The 16,451-nt window shown below is 36.2% G+C and overlaps 1 protein-coding gene across 5 annotated transcripts in view; it reads left to right on the plus strand.

The window, feature by feature from the left end:
* The window catches only part of TBC1D4 (TBC1 domain family member 4), a 176,175-nt gene that overhangs the window by 108,736 nt on the left and 50,988 nt on the right, over positions 1-16,451 (plus strand). For all 5 annotated transcript variants that reach the window (XM_019738151.3, XM_019738153.3, XM_019738155.3 and 2 more), the window contains exons 4-7: positions 5,973-6,077; positions 11,608-11,740; positions 15,830-15,921; positions 16,204-16,314. In XM_019738151.3, the coding sequence (XP_019593710.3) occupies positions 5,973-6,077; positions 11,608-11,740; positions 15,830-15,921; positions 16,204-16,314 (441 nt within the window). The remainder of the gene's footprint in view (positions 1-5,972; positions 6,078-11,607; positions 11,741-15,829; positions 15,922-16,203; positions 16,315-16,451) is intronic.

A 16,451-nucleotide genomic window follows, 5' to 3' on the forward strand; every position in this document is an offset into this window, starting at 1 on the left:
TTTATTATTGGTATATATTATTACAATTTTTTAAAAAAGATTTTATTGGGGAAGAGGAACAGGACTGTATTGGGGAACAGTGTGTACTTCCGGGACATTTTTTCCAAGTCAAGTTGTTGTCATTTCAATCTTAGTTGTGGAGGGCGCAGCTCAGCTCCAGGTCCAGTTGCCATTGCTAGTTGCAGGGGGCACAGCCAACCATCCCTTGCGGGAGTTGAACCGGCAACCTTGTGGTTGAGAGGATGCGCCCCAACAAACTGAGCCATCTGGGAGCTCAGTGGCAGCTCAGCTCAAGGTGCCGTGTTCTACTGTAGTTGCAGGGGGCGCTGCCCACCATCCCTTGTGGGGCTCGAGGAATTGAACTGGCAACCTTGTAGTTGAGAGCCCACTGGCCCATGTGGGAATTGAACCGGCAGCCTTCGGAGTTAGGAGCATGGAGCTCTAACCGCCTGAGCCACTGGGACAGCCCCTATTATTACAATTTTAACACAGTTTTCCTTTCTTAAAATGTGTATACATTTTTTTTGGCACCCTCTGTATATTATAAACATAGAAAGAATTTTTGAAGGTGTTGGAGTAGAGCGGGTATCTAAGTATAAAGATGAGACGATTAAAAATGCCAGGATTCCTCTGAGGTGGTCACTGGAATAGAGAAAGATTAACTTTTTCCTAGTGAGGTGACTTAGATGTACCTTTAGGGACATGGGTCTTGGAATGATCTCTTCCTGTATTTTAATGTTGAAAAAGTAATACTGTCTTTTAATAAAATTTTGGAGTTAGCATTCCCATAGATATGATATTTAGACATTCTTCCCTTTGAAAATAACAAGCTTTTGTACATCTTATTAATTATTCACTTTGCCTCAATTAATGCTGTTCTAATATTCTGTTTTAGTATTTGTTCTATTATATGAAGACATCAAATTATGTTGTGAAGATAAAAATTTTATACTATAATAATTTAGGAGACACAGCATTCCTCTATGGGAAGAATATATTGCAAATTTTTAAATTCCTATTTAAAGGACAAAAAATTAGGTAGAAAGATTATTCACTTTAACAGAGAAAGTATTTATTGAACATTCTCGTAATTACCTGTTTATGGGGGGTTCCTGCAAGATCATAAGCTCTGTAAGGGCAGGCGTCTTATTCTATGGTGTCTTATTCTGTAGAACATCAGAATAAGATGTGGTAAGATAGAGCTTAACACTTAGGTATTCAATAAATGTTGAATGGATATTTCTACATGTAGGGACTTGTGCCAGTTACCAGCTAGAGAGTGGTTGTACAAACCAGGTAGTTCCTACCCCCCAGAGCATGAAGAGTCATCCTGAAAGGTCGCGTCTCTCACCCAACAGTCCCCAAGCTTTTCAGTAAGAAAATTAGCAATGCTCATTGAGCACCTAAAGGAAAAAAGAAAGATAGAGAGGGAAACGAGAGAGAGAGAGAGAGAGAGAGAGAGAGAGAGAGAGAGAGAGAGAGAGAGAGAGAGAGAGAGAGAGAGAAACCAGCCAAACCAAATGTATAACACTGGCAGTTCAAATCTGATTTTTGCTTTTCCTTTTTATTTAAAGCAAGTTTTCCATGCTGACATTTTGGTCCAGAAAAAGAATTAAACCAAAATGAAGGGTGGAAATGCCTTTGACAGGAATAATGATCAAGTTAACCCTCTGTTCTTCACTGAGTAGCCCTGTTCTTATTACTTATTTCCACAGAATTGAACTGATATAATGTGGCCTCATTGAGAAACAGGTGTGCTTTTAAAACATGCACACCTACAAATGTTTCTTTTTTCAAAATCTGTAGGACTGTGTTGCTGGTAAGCATGGAATAAGACAGTAGTTTTCTTTACTGGAAACATTACCTCTGACTGAAGGCTCACTGAGCTAACGAGGTTCTATGGATTTTTCCCATTTAGTACTAAGCTAGTAAAAGATATATATTTTTAATTATTAGTTTCAAAGTGATAAACCCAGCAAATCTACTACCCATCTGACACCTATATTCCCCAAGCATCACTTTACATCCCATGACTATGTGTGCGTGTGTGTGTGTGTGTGTGTGTGTGTGTGTATAACTATAGTTGACATTCAATATTGTTTTATATTAGTTTCAGGTGTACAGTGTGGTGATTAGACATTTATAGAATTTGTGAAGTGATCCCTTGATCAGTCTAGTACCCATCTGATATTATACCTAGTTTTTACAATACTATTGACTATATTCCCCATACTGAATTTCACCCTCTCCTGATTATTTTGTAACTACCAATTTGTACTTCTTAATCTCTTCACCTTTCTCACCCATCCCCTAACCCCTCTCCCATCTAGCAACCATCAGTTTATTCTCTGTATCTATGAACCTATTTCTGTTTTATTTGTTCATTTATACTGTCCTTTAGATTCCACATACAGGTAAGATCGTTTGTCTTTCTCAGTCTGACTCATTTCACTTAGCGTAATATGCTCTAGGTCCATCCATGTTGTTGCAAATGGTAAGATTTCATTGTTTTTTATGGCAGAATAATCCTCCATTGTATATATGTACCACAATTTCTTTATCTAATCGTCTATCGATGAGCATTTCAGTTGTTGTTTCCATATCTTGGGTATTGTGACTAGCACTGCAGTAAACATAGGGGTGCATATATCTTTTCTAATTAGTGTTTTGGATTTCTTTGGATAAATACCCAGGAGTGGAATTGCTGGATCACAATGTAGTTCTATTTTTAATTTTTTGGGGAACCTCCATATTGTTTTCCATAGTGCTGCACCAATTTGCAACCCCATTAACAGAGCATAAGTGTTCCTTTTTCTCCACATTCTCACCAACACTTGTTGTTTGCGGATTTATGATGTCCATTCTGACAGGTGTGAGGTGATATCTTATTGTGGTTTTTATTTGCATTTCTCTGATGATTAGTGACATTGAGCATCTTTTCGTATGTCTATTGGCCTTCTGTATGTCCTCTGTGGAGATGTCTATTTAGATCCTCTGCTCATTTTTAAATTGTATTGTGTGTTTTTTTTTTGCATTGAGGTGTATTATGAGGGTTTTTTTAAAATAGATTTTGGATATCAACCCTTTATCAGATGTATTATTGGCAAATATCTTCTCCCATTTAATACGATGTCTTTTTGTCTTGTTGATGGTTTCCTTTACTGTGCACAAACTTTTTAGTTTGATGTAGTCACATTTGTTTATTTTTTCTCTTGTTTCCCTTGTCTGACAAGATAATATCAGTAAAAATATTACTAAGGGGAGTGTCTGAGAGTTACTTCCTATATTTTCTTTTAGGAGTTTTATGATTTTGAGTTTATTCTTGTATATGGTGTAAAAGGTAGTCTAGTTGCATTTTTTTTGCATGTATCAGTCCAGTTTTCCCAGCACTATTTATTGAATACACTGTCTTTACCCCAATGTATATTCTTACTTCCTTTGTCATAGATTATGTGACCATATAGATGTGGGTTTATTTCTGGGCTCTCTACTCTGATCCATTGATCTATATGTCTGTTTTTATGCTAATACTGTGTTGTTTTGATTACTATGGCCTTGTAGTATAATTTGATATCAGGTAGTGTGATACTTCCAGCTTTGTTCTTCTTTCTCAGGATTGCCCTGGCTATTTGGGGTCTTTTATGGTTCCATATAAATTTTAGGATTATTTGTTCTAGTTCTGTGAAATATGCGATTGATATTTTGATAGGAATTGCATTGCATCTATATATTGCTTTGGGTAGTATGGACATTTTAACTGTATTAATTCTTCCTATCTGTGAGCATGGTATATGTTTCCATTTATTTGTATCTTCTTTAATTTCTGTCTACAATATCTTATGATTTTCTGAGACAGGTCTTTTACATCTTTTGTTAAATTTATTCCTAAGTATTTTATTTGTTTTTCTGATGCAGTTGTAAATGGAATTATTTTTCAAATTTCTTTTTTTTATAGTTTGTTATTGGTGTATAAAAATGCAAACGATTTCTGAATATTAATCTTGTATCCTGATACTTTGCTAAATTCATTTATCAATTCTAATAATTCTTTTTTTTTTGGTGGAATATTTGGGGTTCTTTTTCTATAGTATCATGTAATCTGCAAATAATGACAATTTTACTTCTTCCTTGCCCATTTGGATGTCTTTTATTTCTTTTTCTTGTCTGATTGCTGTGGCTAGGACTTCCAATACTATGTTGAATATAAGTGGTGAAAGTAGGCATCTTTGTCTTGTTCCTGATCTTAAGAGAATGCTTTTAGCATTTAGCCATTGAGTGTAATATTAGCTGTGGGTTTGTCATATGGCCTTTATTATGGTGAGATATGTTCCCTCTATTCCCATTTTGCTGGGAGTTTTTATCATAAATGGATGCTGGATTTTGTTAAATGCTTTTTCTGCATCTATTGATATGACCATGTGATTTTTCTTTTTCATTTTGTTTTTGTGGTGTATTATGTTAATTGATTTGTGGATATTGAACTAACCTTGCACACCAGGAATGAAGCCCACTTGATTGTTGTATATGATCTTTTTAATGTATTGCTAAATTTGGTTTGCTAACATTTTGTTGATGATTTTTGCATCTACAAGTATGTTTATTAGGGATATTGGCCTATAGTTGTATTTTTTTGTGATGTCTTTGTCTTGTTTTGGAATCAGGGTGATGTTGGCCTCATAAAATGAGATTGGGAGCCTTACCTCCTCTTGAATTTTTTGGAATAGTTTGAGAAGAATAGGTGTTAATTTTTTTTTTTTTTTTAATATTTGGTGAAATTTACCTGTGAAGCCATCTGATCTAGAATTTTTGTTTCTTGGGAGTAAAAGGTAGTCTTTAATCATGAGTTGTACCAGATGGAGCTGACTTTTACCTCATGAATTGTAATCTCCCTCCTCCTTATTGACTTTTTTTTAATCAGTTGATTAATTTTTTTTTCCATATCCATTGGATAGATCAAGCTTATTATTACAAAAGTAGTGGTTACCATTCCTCAAACATGCCAGGAACTCTTATTGATATTTCTTAGTTCTAAATGTCAAAAATACCTTACAATAGGTGCCATTACTACTATTTTAAAATGAGAGATGGGGTCTCAGAGGTAATTATTAGCAGCCTAGCACAATATCTCATACCCAGTAGAGGGCAGAACTAAGATTGAAGCACAAATCTGTGTGACTCCAAAGCCATTTTTATTTTTCATTGAGATTTAGGTTCACTGCAGGATAACTTTAAACGCTTTGCGTACCTGGCTTTTCAAAGACTATGCTTGCTATTAACATAACAAGGTGCTGTCTTCTAATCGATATGTATATATTCAGGCTGACAGATTCACAGATGATTCCAAATTTTTTATTAAGTATAGCTGAGGTTATTTAGCCTGCATTCAGGAAGTATAGTGATTTATTTGTGAATGTGGATAATTGATATATGCAATAATTTATTTAATGTGTTGTCTTGTAATAGGTGTGGCTCCTTCAATGTCTCTAATTAGACAAATATTCTAGTATTTTTAATGCACCTGTTAGGGAATGGCATGACATTTCATTAGATCATTGCCAGTGGTAGTTTTCCTGATTCTTAGCCTCATGTTGACAAGAACAAGGTTTATGATGAATCATCAGAATACCTATTTTAAGAATACCAGTAAACTGAAAACTCCATTACTTGCAATCACTGAGTAGCAGATTTATTACAAGAGACAATGGATCGTGCCATCACATTTTCCCTTCTGTGGCCCTGACTAAATAGAATGTGTGTCTGAAACAAACAAACAAAAAATATCTGGGTTTTTGCTCTCAACCTTTATTTTATATATCAAAAGGTCACCATATAAATTTGCTATGACATTTTGTCCCCTATTAGAGTGTTGTAAGGAGAAATTAATGGAAGTGTCAAAGCATAGAACTAGTGTTGATTTTCAGTGTTGATTAAAGGACATATTCTCATACACACTGCACTTCTTTCCCTTCCAGGGTATAAAGCATGTTGATCACTTTGGTTTTATCTGTCGGGAGTCACCAGAGCCTGGGCTGAGCCAGTATATATGTTACGTGTTCCAGTGTGCAAGTGAATCTCTGGTAAGTGATGTAATTGCTGTCCACACCCTGCTAATGGGAGACTTGTCTCTTACGAACCCAAGCCTCACATTGGAAAAAGAAGAGGGCATCTAGAAAATACAATTCTGCTCTTTGAAAGTAGCACAACAATAGAAAAACAAAAAAAACAACAACAACAAACTGTCATGGTAATTTTTAAGCCTAGATACTTTGTTGAGTTAACAAATCCAGTCATGCTACCAGGAATATTTTTAAAAGGTAGGAAAAGACAAACAACAGGAGAAAAGCTGTTACTTTTTCTCTTGTTCGTGAAAGGAGATAAGGAAGGCCTCTTACTTATTCTCTTAATTGCTGTAGCATTTCAGAGTAGATAATGCTTGTATCAATAGAGCAGAGAATGATTTTTCCCCCCTTTATTTCGTTAGTTTTTGTTCTCATTTTTTAAATACTCTATTCTTTGTGGTCTTATTTTAGCCTTCATTTCTTTCTTTGGAATTTGAAATTCAATTGTTCTCTCTAACACTCTCCTACCTCACCCCATTTATGGACACAGTTGGGGTTTAAGAAGAAATATGGAAGGTGAACTTGGAAATACATCTTATTGACTAAAAATATGTTGATGTTTTTCCCTAAAATTTTTTACTTATTGTTCCACTTGTGTTATCTCTCCTAACCATTTTAACACAAACCTTTAGATACACCACTTTGAAGAAAAATATGTCCTTAGCCATATAATCTTCCCACAAGCATTTCTCCCAGGGAAATACACACCACTTAGACATGTACAAATAAGCCAGGCATAATGCTCCTTATTTCCTTGCTGCATGTTGCCATCTTTCCTGCATTACTCTTTCCTTCCTTATCCCCAGTGTTGACAATGAGTTTAGGAAAAATGAAGAAATGGGAGTAAATTAGTACAAAGGCATTTTCTGACTAATGCCCTCTCGGTCTCAATCTTTTTCTCTAGGGAATAAGTTAGTCACTTTGATGACTAACGGTTTCTTTCTCAAGAGAGTTCCATTTGAATTTTGTTCTCTCTAAATAATTAACCATAACTCTGAAAAATTCACATGTTGATATCTAAGTGACCACTGTGTAATCCGTTCAGTTCAGGACTCAAGATAGAAATTTGAGAGTTGTTATTATGTAAATGATAGTTGAAGGCCTGGGAGTGGATGAGCACCCAGGGGGAAGAACGAGAGGGAAAGCCAAAGAGAGCTGATGACACAACACTGGAAAATGCCAACCAAGTAAGAGTTAGGTAGAGAATGAGAATGTAGAATAATCTACCACTCTTCCCACTCCTCACCCACGCCCTGCCCAGCTCAGTCCTTACTCCTTTCCCCTCTGACCCTCTTCCTAGCTAAGGCTGGTTCTTCCACCGTGTTCTAGATTCTTTACTCTCCTACCTTCCCCAAACCTGTCATATATCCCATGTTTTATTTTGGCAGCTCTATTTTCCCAACTTCCCAATTTAGAAACCATAATGCATTCTCTTTCACCTTCTATATCCACTGTTAATCAAATCTTACTAACTCAAGATAGAAATGTCCCTTATGTGCATCTCTCCTCCTTTTTCTCTCTGTCTACACTCTGATTCTGGGCATTCATCCTCTTAGACTATTATATTAGTGTCCTAACTAGTCTCCTTGCCACTGATTTAATCTGTCATCTCTCCACTTTGCATGTTATGCTGCAGCTTTCTTTCTCACCAAATGTCCTCACCTGAAGCCAATTTATGCCTCCTTGTTAAGGGACAAAAATCTAGATTGTCTAGCATGGCAGACGAGCCGTCCTCATTTCTTCTCCAATCCCCATTGGAATGCTTTACCCTTTCATGAACGTGTCCTCACACATTGTTCTGTCCCCTAAGCTGTTGTCTATGCCAGACCTCAGAGGCTGGTGCGATGACTGGTGTGATGTTGCTTTTATTTGCATTGCTATTGAATCAGCAAATGTTTCGTGTCTGAGACACGTGAGATCAAGGATTTAAGTGAGTGGCTGGGGCTCACAAAAGTGCAGCTCAAGTTCAGAGGTCACAGTTGGCTCCTCACATGGAAGGAGGAGTCTGCCTGTCAGAGGAGGCGGGAGCCAGGACTCACTGGCTTTATATTGTCAGCTGGGGAAGGTGACCATGTGGGCCTGTGAGTCCACCCAGACACTAAGTACGGAGTGTATACCATTCTTTCATTATCTGCTTTCACATTCTCTTCCCTACTGTTTCATTGGATGTGAAGCAGGCCTGCTTTTGCTCTACTGTGACCTGTTTGCTACTGTGTACTTTTCAGGACCCCACTTAAATATCACATCCTAGGGATGCCCTTTGTCAGGAATTGAGTATTTAGTTGCTCTGTCGTCAGTGTTCTTGCTATACGCCTCGTTCATAGGTCTCTCACAATTCCTACAAATCCCCACACTTATTTGTTCACAACTTTCTACTCCACTAGATTGTGAATCCCAAAGGTTAGGACTGTTTGTGTTCTTGTCGCATCCCCCAGTGTTCTAGAATATCAAGTGCCGTGAAGTGTATATTGAATGATGGAGTGAATTGCTCTTAACTTCATGCAATCATTTGCTGAGTGCCGCTTAATCTCTGCTTTCTGGATAATCTATAGTAAAAGGAATACTATGTGAAAACTTATTTCCAACCCTTTTTACAAATTTTGTTTGTAGTATTTAGTATATTCATTTTACCCCCATGCATGTAAAGTGAGTTTTGGAAACAGGAATTCAGAATAGAAAGTCTGGGAATGTGCTGCCTTTTTCCACCTTAAGAAGCTCTGTGACTAAGGCAACAGACTAGACTGGCTGAGAATGTGGTCCTATCACATTGAAGCTGGATCAGAATCTCAGTTTTGGCACCGTGGTTCTTAAGACAAGGCCCGTGTTAGAGGCTTTGAAACCCTGTTTATTCTACTTTTGTCAGAAGACATCTTAACTGAATAGTAAGGCGTCAGAACTGCAAGCTAGAAGAAAAATTAAATATAAATTTCCTGCATAACAGAGGATGGTTCAAGCAGCTGACATATGGAACAAAACAGTCAATTATATATTACAGGTCTAAGCAGTGTTATGATTGATGTGGCTTGGCAGTTGTGTGAGACAAACTATTGCAAAACCACTCATGCTGACTTCCCTGAGTACAAAGAATACACAACTAGCATTTTCCTTTCCTTCTTTGTAGCAATTGCTATGAATTGATAAATAGTATTGTGTTCTGATGGGCCATAGAGGTTCACACTGGAAGTTTAGATGCTCGGTACTCCTTCCTTCCTGCCTTTTTAAATTAGCTGAAGGCAGGTAGCTTAATTTTATTTAACCAACCCTTGACATTTGTAGAAAATATCATTTCTGCTTCTCCAAAATTGTTTTAAAAGGTGTGAAAAAAATTGAAATTCCTACTTATAGACAAGGAAACAGTAAAACTCCACAGATGCAGTGATATCTGTGGGATGGGAGGGTGTGGGGAAGACTCAAGCTACCAAGACCCAGGTTTAAATTTTTCCAGAGAATTAGACTAGATAGTCTTTTGAAGTTCTTACACATTCTGTGATTTCCAGACTTATTCTAAAGTGCTACACAATACTAAGTTTGGTGTATAAATGTTTATGAGCATTATCTTCATTACAGATTTTCACTTAAGTATCACAAATTGGCTTTCTTTGTCCCATCTCACACTTTTCACTGGAAATTTTCTTTTGCCTTTTGGTAACGCTAAGAATACTTCCTTTTGGTTTGCATATGATTGCTTTATCTTTGCTCATTTCTTTACTTTTAACCTTTTAACATGACCTATGATTTTTTTTGTTGTATGTAGAGTAAAACAATTAAGTTATTCATACGTAGTACACTAATTCGAACTTGTAATTGTTCTGCTCCCATAATAGTATATATAGGCCATCTGGGGAAAAAAAAAAAACACCACAAAAAAACGGTGGATTTAAAAAAAAAATAAAACGTTGAGAATTTCAGAAGTCAAAGTTTTTAGTAATATTTGTAGCTGGGAGAAATGGGTAGCCACATTTCAGACACCATTGAAATGGCCTTTTGTTTTTATCTAGAAATTGATAAGAAAATATGAAAGTTTAGTATTTCCATTGGAAGCCTTTTATAAGGCAGAATTACTAAATAACAAATAATAAACTTATGTGAAAACTAAGTAGATGGGTAATCCCTTCAGTACCTTAAATAAACGAGAAGCAAGAAAACAAATACACATCTGCATAAGTAACCAAAATTGTTTTTGCAAATGTAACAAAGCAAATGAAATAAAAATGCAAATGCATTAAACGTGTGGTGCTTTTATTTTATCGAATTAGAGGGCTTTATTTTTAAATTATTAAAGAACAGATTGAATAATTCATTTTTATTCATGGAGTGATGTGAAATTATTCAGAAGCCTTTATGAAGTTGTTAATATAGTAAAACTTAACTGAATAATGACTGGCCGATGAGTGTTTGACCTCTCCTTTTGGCAATATCAGAAGAATAAAGTCTCTTTTTATTTTAGGTTCCTCATACACTCAAATGTAGATGTACACATAGATTAAATCCTTTAAATATTAGATTATTCTTAATCCAGGCCATAGGGGAAGGGGAAATGAAGTCTTAAAAAAAATGGTTTATGAGCATGGGGAACGGTTTTGAATGTCAAAGCTAGATGAGGCTCTTAGTATTCCATAGCTCTCCATGCAGATTTTTTATTTTGATCTCAGTTCTACAGTGGGTAGGAAAAGCATCCTTACGCTGATGTTTGTATCATAAAGAAGGAGACATGGACTGAAGTCAGTTCACCAGTACATAAGGATGAGAGGGTAGTTGACCTGGAAAAAGCAACGAGGAAACTAGAATGCTAGGTTCAAACTGATTGACCAAGTCATTGGAAGAGTAAGGAGGAAAGCAGCTGGCAGTTTTCAAGATGCTGGCTTAGTTGTGAGACTGCGCTGTTAGAGAACATGATGTCAGAATTTAGTGGCACAACTCAGAAGCCCATGATAATAAATTAGAAGCCATAGAGATAAGACCAGTGACATTCATAGACTTCCCCAGCATTATTTAAATCTCATTCACTTCCCCCAGAACTTTGCTTTGTTTTTCACACTAAAATGATCCAGAAGGGTAAAATAAATAGGATATCTATTAGCACAAGTGAATAGGAAAACTATTTTGTTGCTCCCTGTATATTGCAGACAAAACTTCCAGAGATCTTTTTCTGATAAACTACTTAATTAAACAGAGCCCTGATTGACTATCAATTAAACTGTCTGTGATAGCAAAAGACTTAGTAGGATTCAGAAAAAGCAAACAAATAGCAGGTCAGTAGTATATTACACACATTAAAAATGGTCTTTTTTCATTCAGCTTTCAATTACATGTATCATTGAAGGTGTAACTTCATGACAATATTTTCTTTCTACCAGCTCTGGCGTCATCTAGATTCCATTATTTATTATTTAGTCAGCATCAACACAGTCTCACATGGCTATTGGGATTTTAATACATTACCATGAATGCAAACTTTTATAGACCTGAGTTTTGTTTCTTCTTATAGGTTGATGAGGTAATGCTGACTCTGAAACAGGCTTTCAGTACAGCAGCTGCCCTGCAGAGTGCCAAGACCCAGATTAAGCTGTGCGAGGCCTGCCCTATGCACTCTTTGCATAAGCTCTGTGAAAGGATTGAAGGTACAGTATAACTTGGCCTGGGCAAAAGGGGAGTTTGCTTTGGCGTTTGGGAAGTGAAAAAGTCGCTACTGTCACTGAATGGTTCTTTGTTTTGAGGTGAAACAAGAGCCCAAAGAATCATTTCTCACATCCAGTCAAATTCGTGCCCTTAGTTTCTCCTAGATGCTTGGCCTTCCCCCAGCCCCAACCCCCTACCCACCCCCCACCCCCCGCCAGTTTCTTTCTCTTTTTCTTTTTTTTCAATTTTTATTTTTTATTTTTTTTTCCTGAAGGCAGACTTACGGAAGGGACTTTCATTTCCCACAGTTCGGAAGACTGCGCTATGTACATAGTGGGAACTGACCAAATATTTGTTAAATGAATGAAGAGAGGCAAAACCATCTCAGAATGTCAACTGTTTATTTAAGTCTTTCTTTTCTTCCCTTCTCACTTGATGATGTATGCCTTTTCCCTGGAATGAAACTTGTGTAGCTTTTGAAGGACATTTGAAAATGACTGAGATAATTGATGTAATATCATAAAGCAGGTTTTAAAAAATGTGTTTTGGTGAGGGCCATGAGGGAAAGATGACTATCTGACTCACTTCCCCTTTCTTTTCCTTGTTTCTTACTAACAAAGAAGGTTGAAAATTACTGCAGGACAGGAGAAACACAATTTAATATATACTTGTTAAGCATCTGCTATGTGCCAGGCAATATGGTAGGTACTGGGAATCCAAAAGTGATTGAGATGTGAACTGTGCCCCCAGAAAGCTTACAGTCTAGAGTGGAAGACAGGAATGTGAGCAGATCAATACAATTCAGTATGACAGTTGTTAGGGTGGATGGGGGGAGCACAAACTCCAGAACAAAGGAGAGAATGGTCTTGTCCTTGTAATTGCAAATTATGATTTCTTTTCAGTAGGCAGCAGAATCATAGGCACATGGCAAAATCGACAATGAACAGCAGTGTTTATTGAATAGCCATTCAACAATGTGATCAAGGATTATCTAAATGTAATATTTAGATTTTAAAATTTGTAATTATAGTTCGACAGAATACACATTATTTTCAAACATATATATATAACCGTTACAAAATAGAGCATTTAATTACAATTACAATCATAATTATAATTGTAAAGAACACATATTATTTTTAAACATATATAACTTTTATAAAAATGGAACATTATTTTAAATACATATACATATATAAATATATATATGTAACATTTACAAAATCGTACAGAGAACATTATAAATTTGTGGGAAAAAAGCAGGTTTATTCAAGAAATGGTGTTGGATCAATTTGCTGTCCAAAGAGAGAAAGAGTCCTCCTATTTATCCTACTTAAATACATTGTAGATGGATCAAAGTCCTTAGTGTAAACAAACAAAATAGTAAAATCATTAAAAGATAGTAAGAATATTATGTCCTTAAACTAGGAAGCCTTTTTTTAAGACACAAAAAAATGCAAAACTATTAAAAGAAGGCATCGGCAGATTAGACTTTATAAAAACTTAAAGTTTTTACATAACAACCACTTTCTTGGAAGTTAAATGATAAATGACAACTGAGGAGATAACGTTGGTATTCACATTTTGTGAGATCTCTTATTATCTGTTAGAAAAAGATAAAACTGCCAGTAGGAAATTATGCAAATCATATTTAAAAAACACTCCTCTGAAAAGGAAATTAAAAGGTTCAATAATAAAAATGAGAAGATGTTTGACCTCACTGCATGTCAGAGATGTGAAAATGAAAACAGCAATGAGATACTCATCAGATTGACTGTTGATGAAATTGTAGGGATATTGACACACATAAGTGATACTGATGGGAGTATAAAGTAATATAACCATTAGGGGGACAATTAATAGAAACTCACTGACCTAAAGTTACACACACCCTGCTAACTAGCAGTTCCATGTCTTAATAACAGAAAACTCTTGTACAGGTTCAGAAGGTGACATATTCAAGGTTGTACTGGTTGTGAATAATGGAGAATTGGAAACAACCTCAAAGTCCATCAGTAGCATAATGGAAGTTTGTTTATATAATGGAGCAATTAATGGGAATGAATTTCAACTGTTTATCAACTTAGATCCATTTTAAAATTATATTATTAAGGGAAAAAATAATCTGCTGAGTAACACATCCACTTTGATGCTATGTCTGGAAAAATACATAAAATAATGCCCTATATTTCTTTAAAAACATGTTTTTCTTTAATTTGGTCTACTTTTAGAGTTACAGAAAAGTTTTAGATCATTTCCAAATATTCCTCCCCATCCTCTCCCATTGCTAACAACTTCTGTAGCCCGGTGCAGTGATCAGAACAGGATATTAACGTTGATACAACATTATTATCTAAACTCGACCCTTCGCTTGATCTTCACCAGTTTTTTCACTCATGTCCTTTGGTTTTGTTTTTTGTCCCAGGATTCCAGTCAGCATCCTACATTTTATGTAGTTGTTATTTCACCCTGGTCACCTGCAGTCAGCGAGTCTTCCTCAGTCTTTTCTTGTCTTTTGTGATCTAACATCTCCCACGAGTGTTGCTCAGTTACTTGGCTGAATGTCAGTCAGTTCGGCCTGTGTGATGTCTTCTCACATTTGGAGCCAGGTCCCTCCTCCCCAGCAAGAGAATTATGGGATGGAGCTTCCTCCTTATCATGGGCTCAAGAGATTGATCGCTTTTAGTACTGGTCATGCTGGCCTTATCAGCTGGTCAGGGTGGTCTCAGGAGTTTTCCACTGTAAAATTACTATTGTCCCCTCTGGAATTAAATATTTTAGGGAAGATAGTTTGAATCTACACAAATATCTTTTCTCTCATGCCTTTGTCCACTGAGTCGAGCATCTATCAAAGGCAAATTTAGCTCTATAATGTTCTAGTATTATTAAAATGTAGAACTTATTACATTACTTGGATAATAAAATATAAAGCATATTTAAAGGAAAATAACTGGCAGCAAATATGCCCCACATGTTAATAGAATAATGATAAGTATTTATATTTTCCTCTTTGAATTTTTAGTTTTCATACCTCATGCTGCAGAAATAAGGTATTTTTATGTAGACAATGCTAAACTCTTAGGAGTAAAAAAGCAACTTTGTATTTCTCTCTCTTTTTTTTTTACATTGTAAGTTAGTGTGTTTTCAAATATTTTTTATTACAGAAAAGGCGTTTTACACTTTCATACAAGCAGACGGTGTGTCAGAAGCTGGCTCTAACACTGTAGAGAGCTATAGCAGAGGGGAAGGACTCCATTTATATGTATGTGTATATAAGGCTAGACCTCAGTTTTGTGGCATCGGAAGTGTTTATAGTTTTAGAGAACTTTCTAAAGAAAAAGAATACAAATTATGAATCCAGAATTAGCAGGGCCCCTCAAGATCTTGAAGAAACATTGAAACTTCAGCTTCCCTAAGTCATGTGTATATTTGCCTCTCAGTATCACTGATGAATACTAATCAGTTATTCCAAAATGGGAAGAAGAAGGAAGTGAAGTCAGAATCACAGCGGTGGAGGGGACATGTATAATTTGAAAAAAACTCCAGCTGTATCCAATTTTTCTACTGAAATAAAGGACTAAAAAACCTTCTTGGGCTATGGATTTCATTACCTATTTCAAATAACTAGCCTCTTGACTTCTCCCTTTTTAAACCTAGGCATGTTAATGAGATACTAGAATAAACAACATAAAATAAAACAAAAACAATCATGTGACTCAGTTTTGTAATATATGCCTAAGGGACCTCTTACCGAGACTTTGCCAGCAAATAATAAGCTATGGTAGTGAGTGGCATCACACCATCAAAATGAATTTTAGTGCCCGCTGTATCTGTATGTGATCAGCGAGATGTACAAATCAGACTTCAGGATCACTGACACGGGGCCGTTGATTTTGGTGGTGAGGTTTTCCGTTATGTTTTAATCATTCCATTGTAATAGTCCAGCCACGGTGTGTTGTGGGCAGGAACACGTCTCCTTGAGAAGATTTAACTTCAGAGTCCGTTGGCGAAGGGACAAGTTGCAGTGCATTATATACATGTTGATCTCTGCAATTATACTGGTTAAAACGTATCCTCATCATTTCCCTCAGGTCTCTACCCCCCAAGAGCCAAGCTGGTAATTCAGAGGCATCTCTCATCACTGACAGATAATGAGCAAGCTGACATCTTTGAACGAGTTCAGGTAACATTACTTACCATTCTTACAAATAAGATATAAGGAATGAGAATTGGATCTTGTTTTTCTAAGTTCCTTTTATCATTTTTCTATCTGGAGTTAAAGATATATATTCTATGGTACTATTTGATAGTCTCTAGAATGCCACTGTTACTTTTGCTTCTAAGAAGAGTGGGATGCTTAGCTTTATTTATGTTTGTCTGCCAGACAGATAAAACCAAGTGGACATAAAATAAGACAAGAGAAGCCGTGTTGACCTAGTGTGCTCTTGGTTTATCTGTTCAACAGAAAATGAAGCCAGTCAATGACCAGGAGGAAAATGAACTCGTGATTTTACATCTGAGGCAGCTGTGTGAAGCCAAGCAGAAGACACACATTCACATCGGGGAAGGTCCCTCGGTGAGAAGGGTGTTTTTTCTTGACCTACTTTTGTTTTGTCTTTATATTTAGTCAAAATAGCACAGAAAATGGGAAAGGAGTTACTTTCCTTTGTATTCTTATTTTTAGGGCTAAAGTCCTATCAGATTTGTTTTTCA

Source organism: Rhinolophus sinicus, chromosome 16, assembly GCF_057876585.1.
Source record: "Rhinolophus sinicus isolate RSI-liver-muscle chromosome 16, RSI-T2T, whole genome shotgun sequence".
Classification (NCBI taxonomy): Eukaryota; Metazoa; Chordata; class Mammalia; order Chiroptera; family Rhinolophidae; genus Rhinolophus; species Rhinolophus sinicus.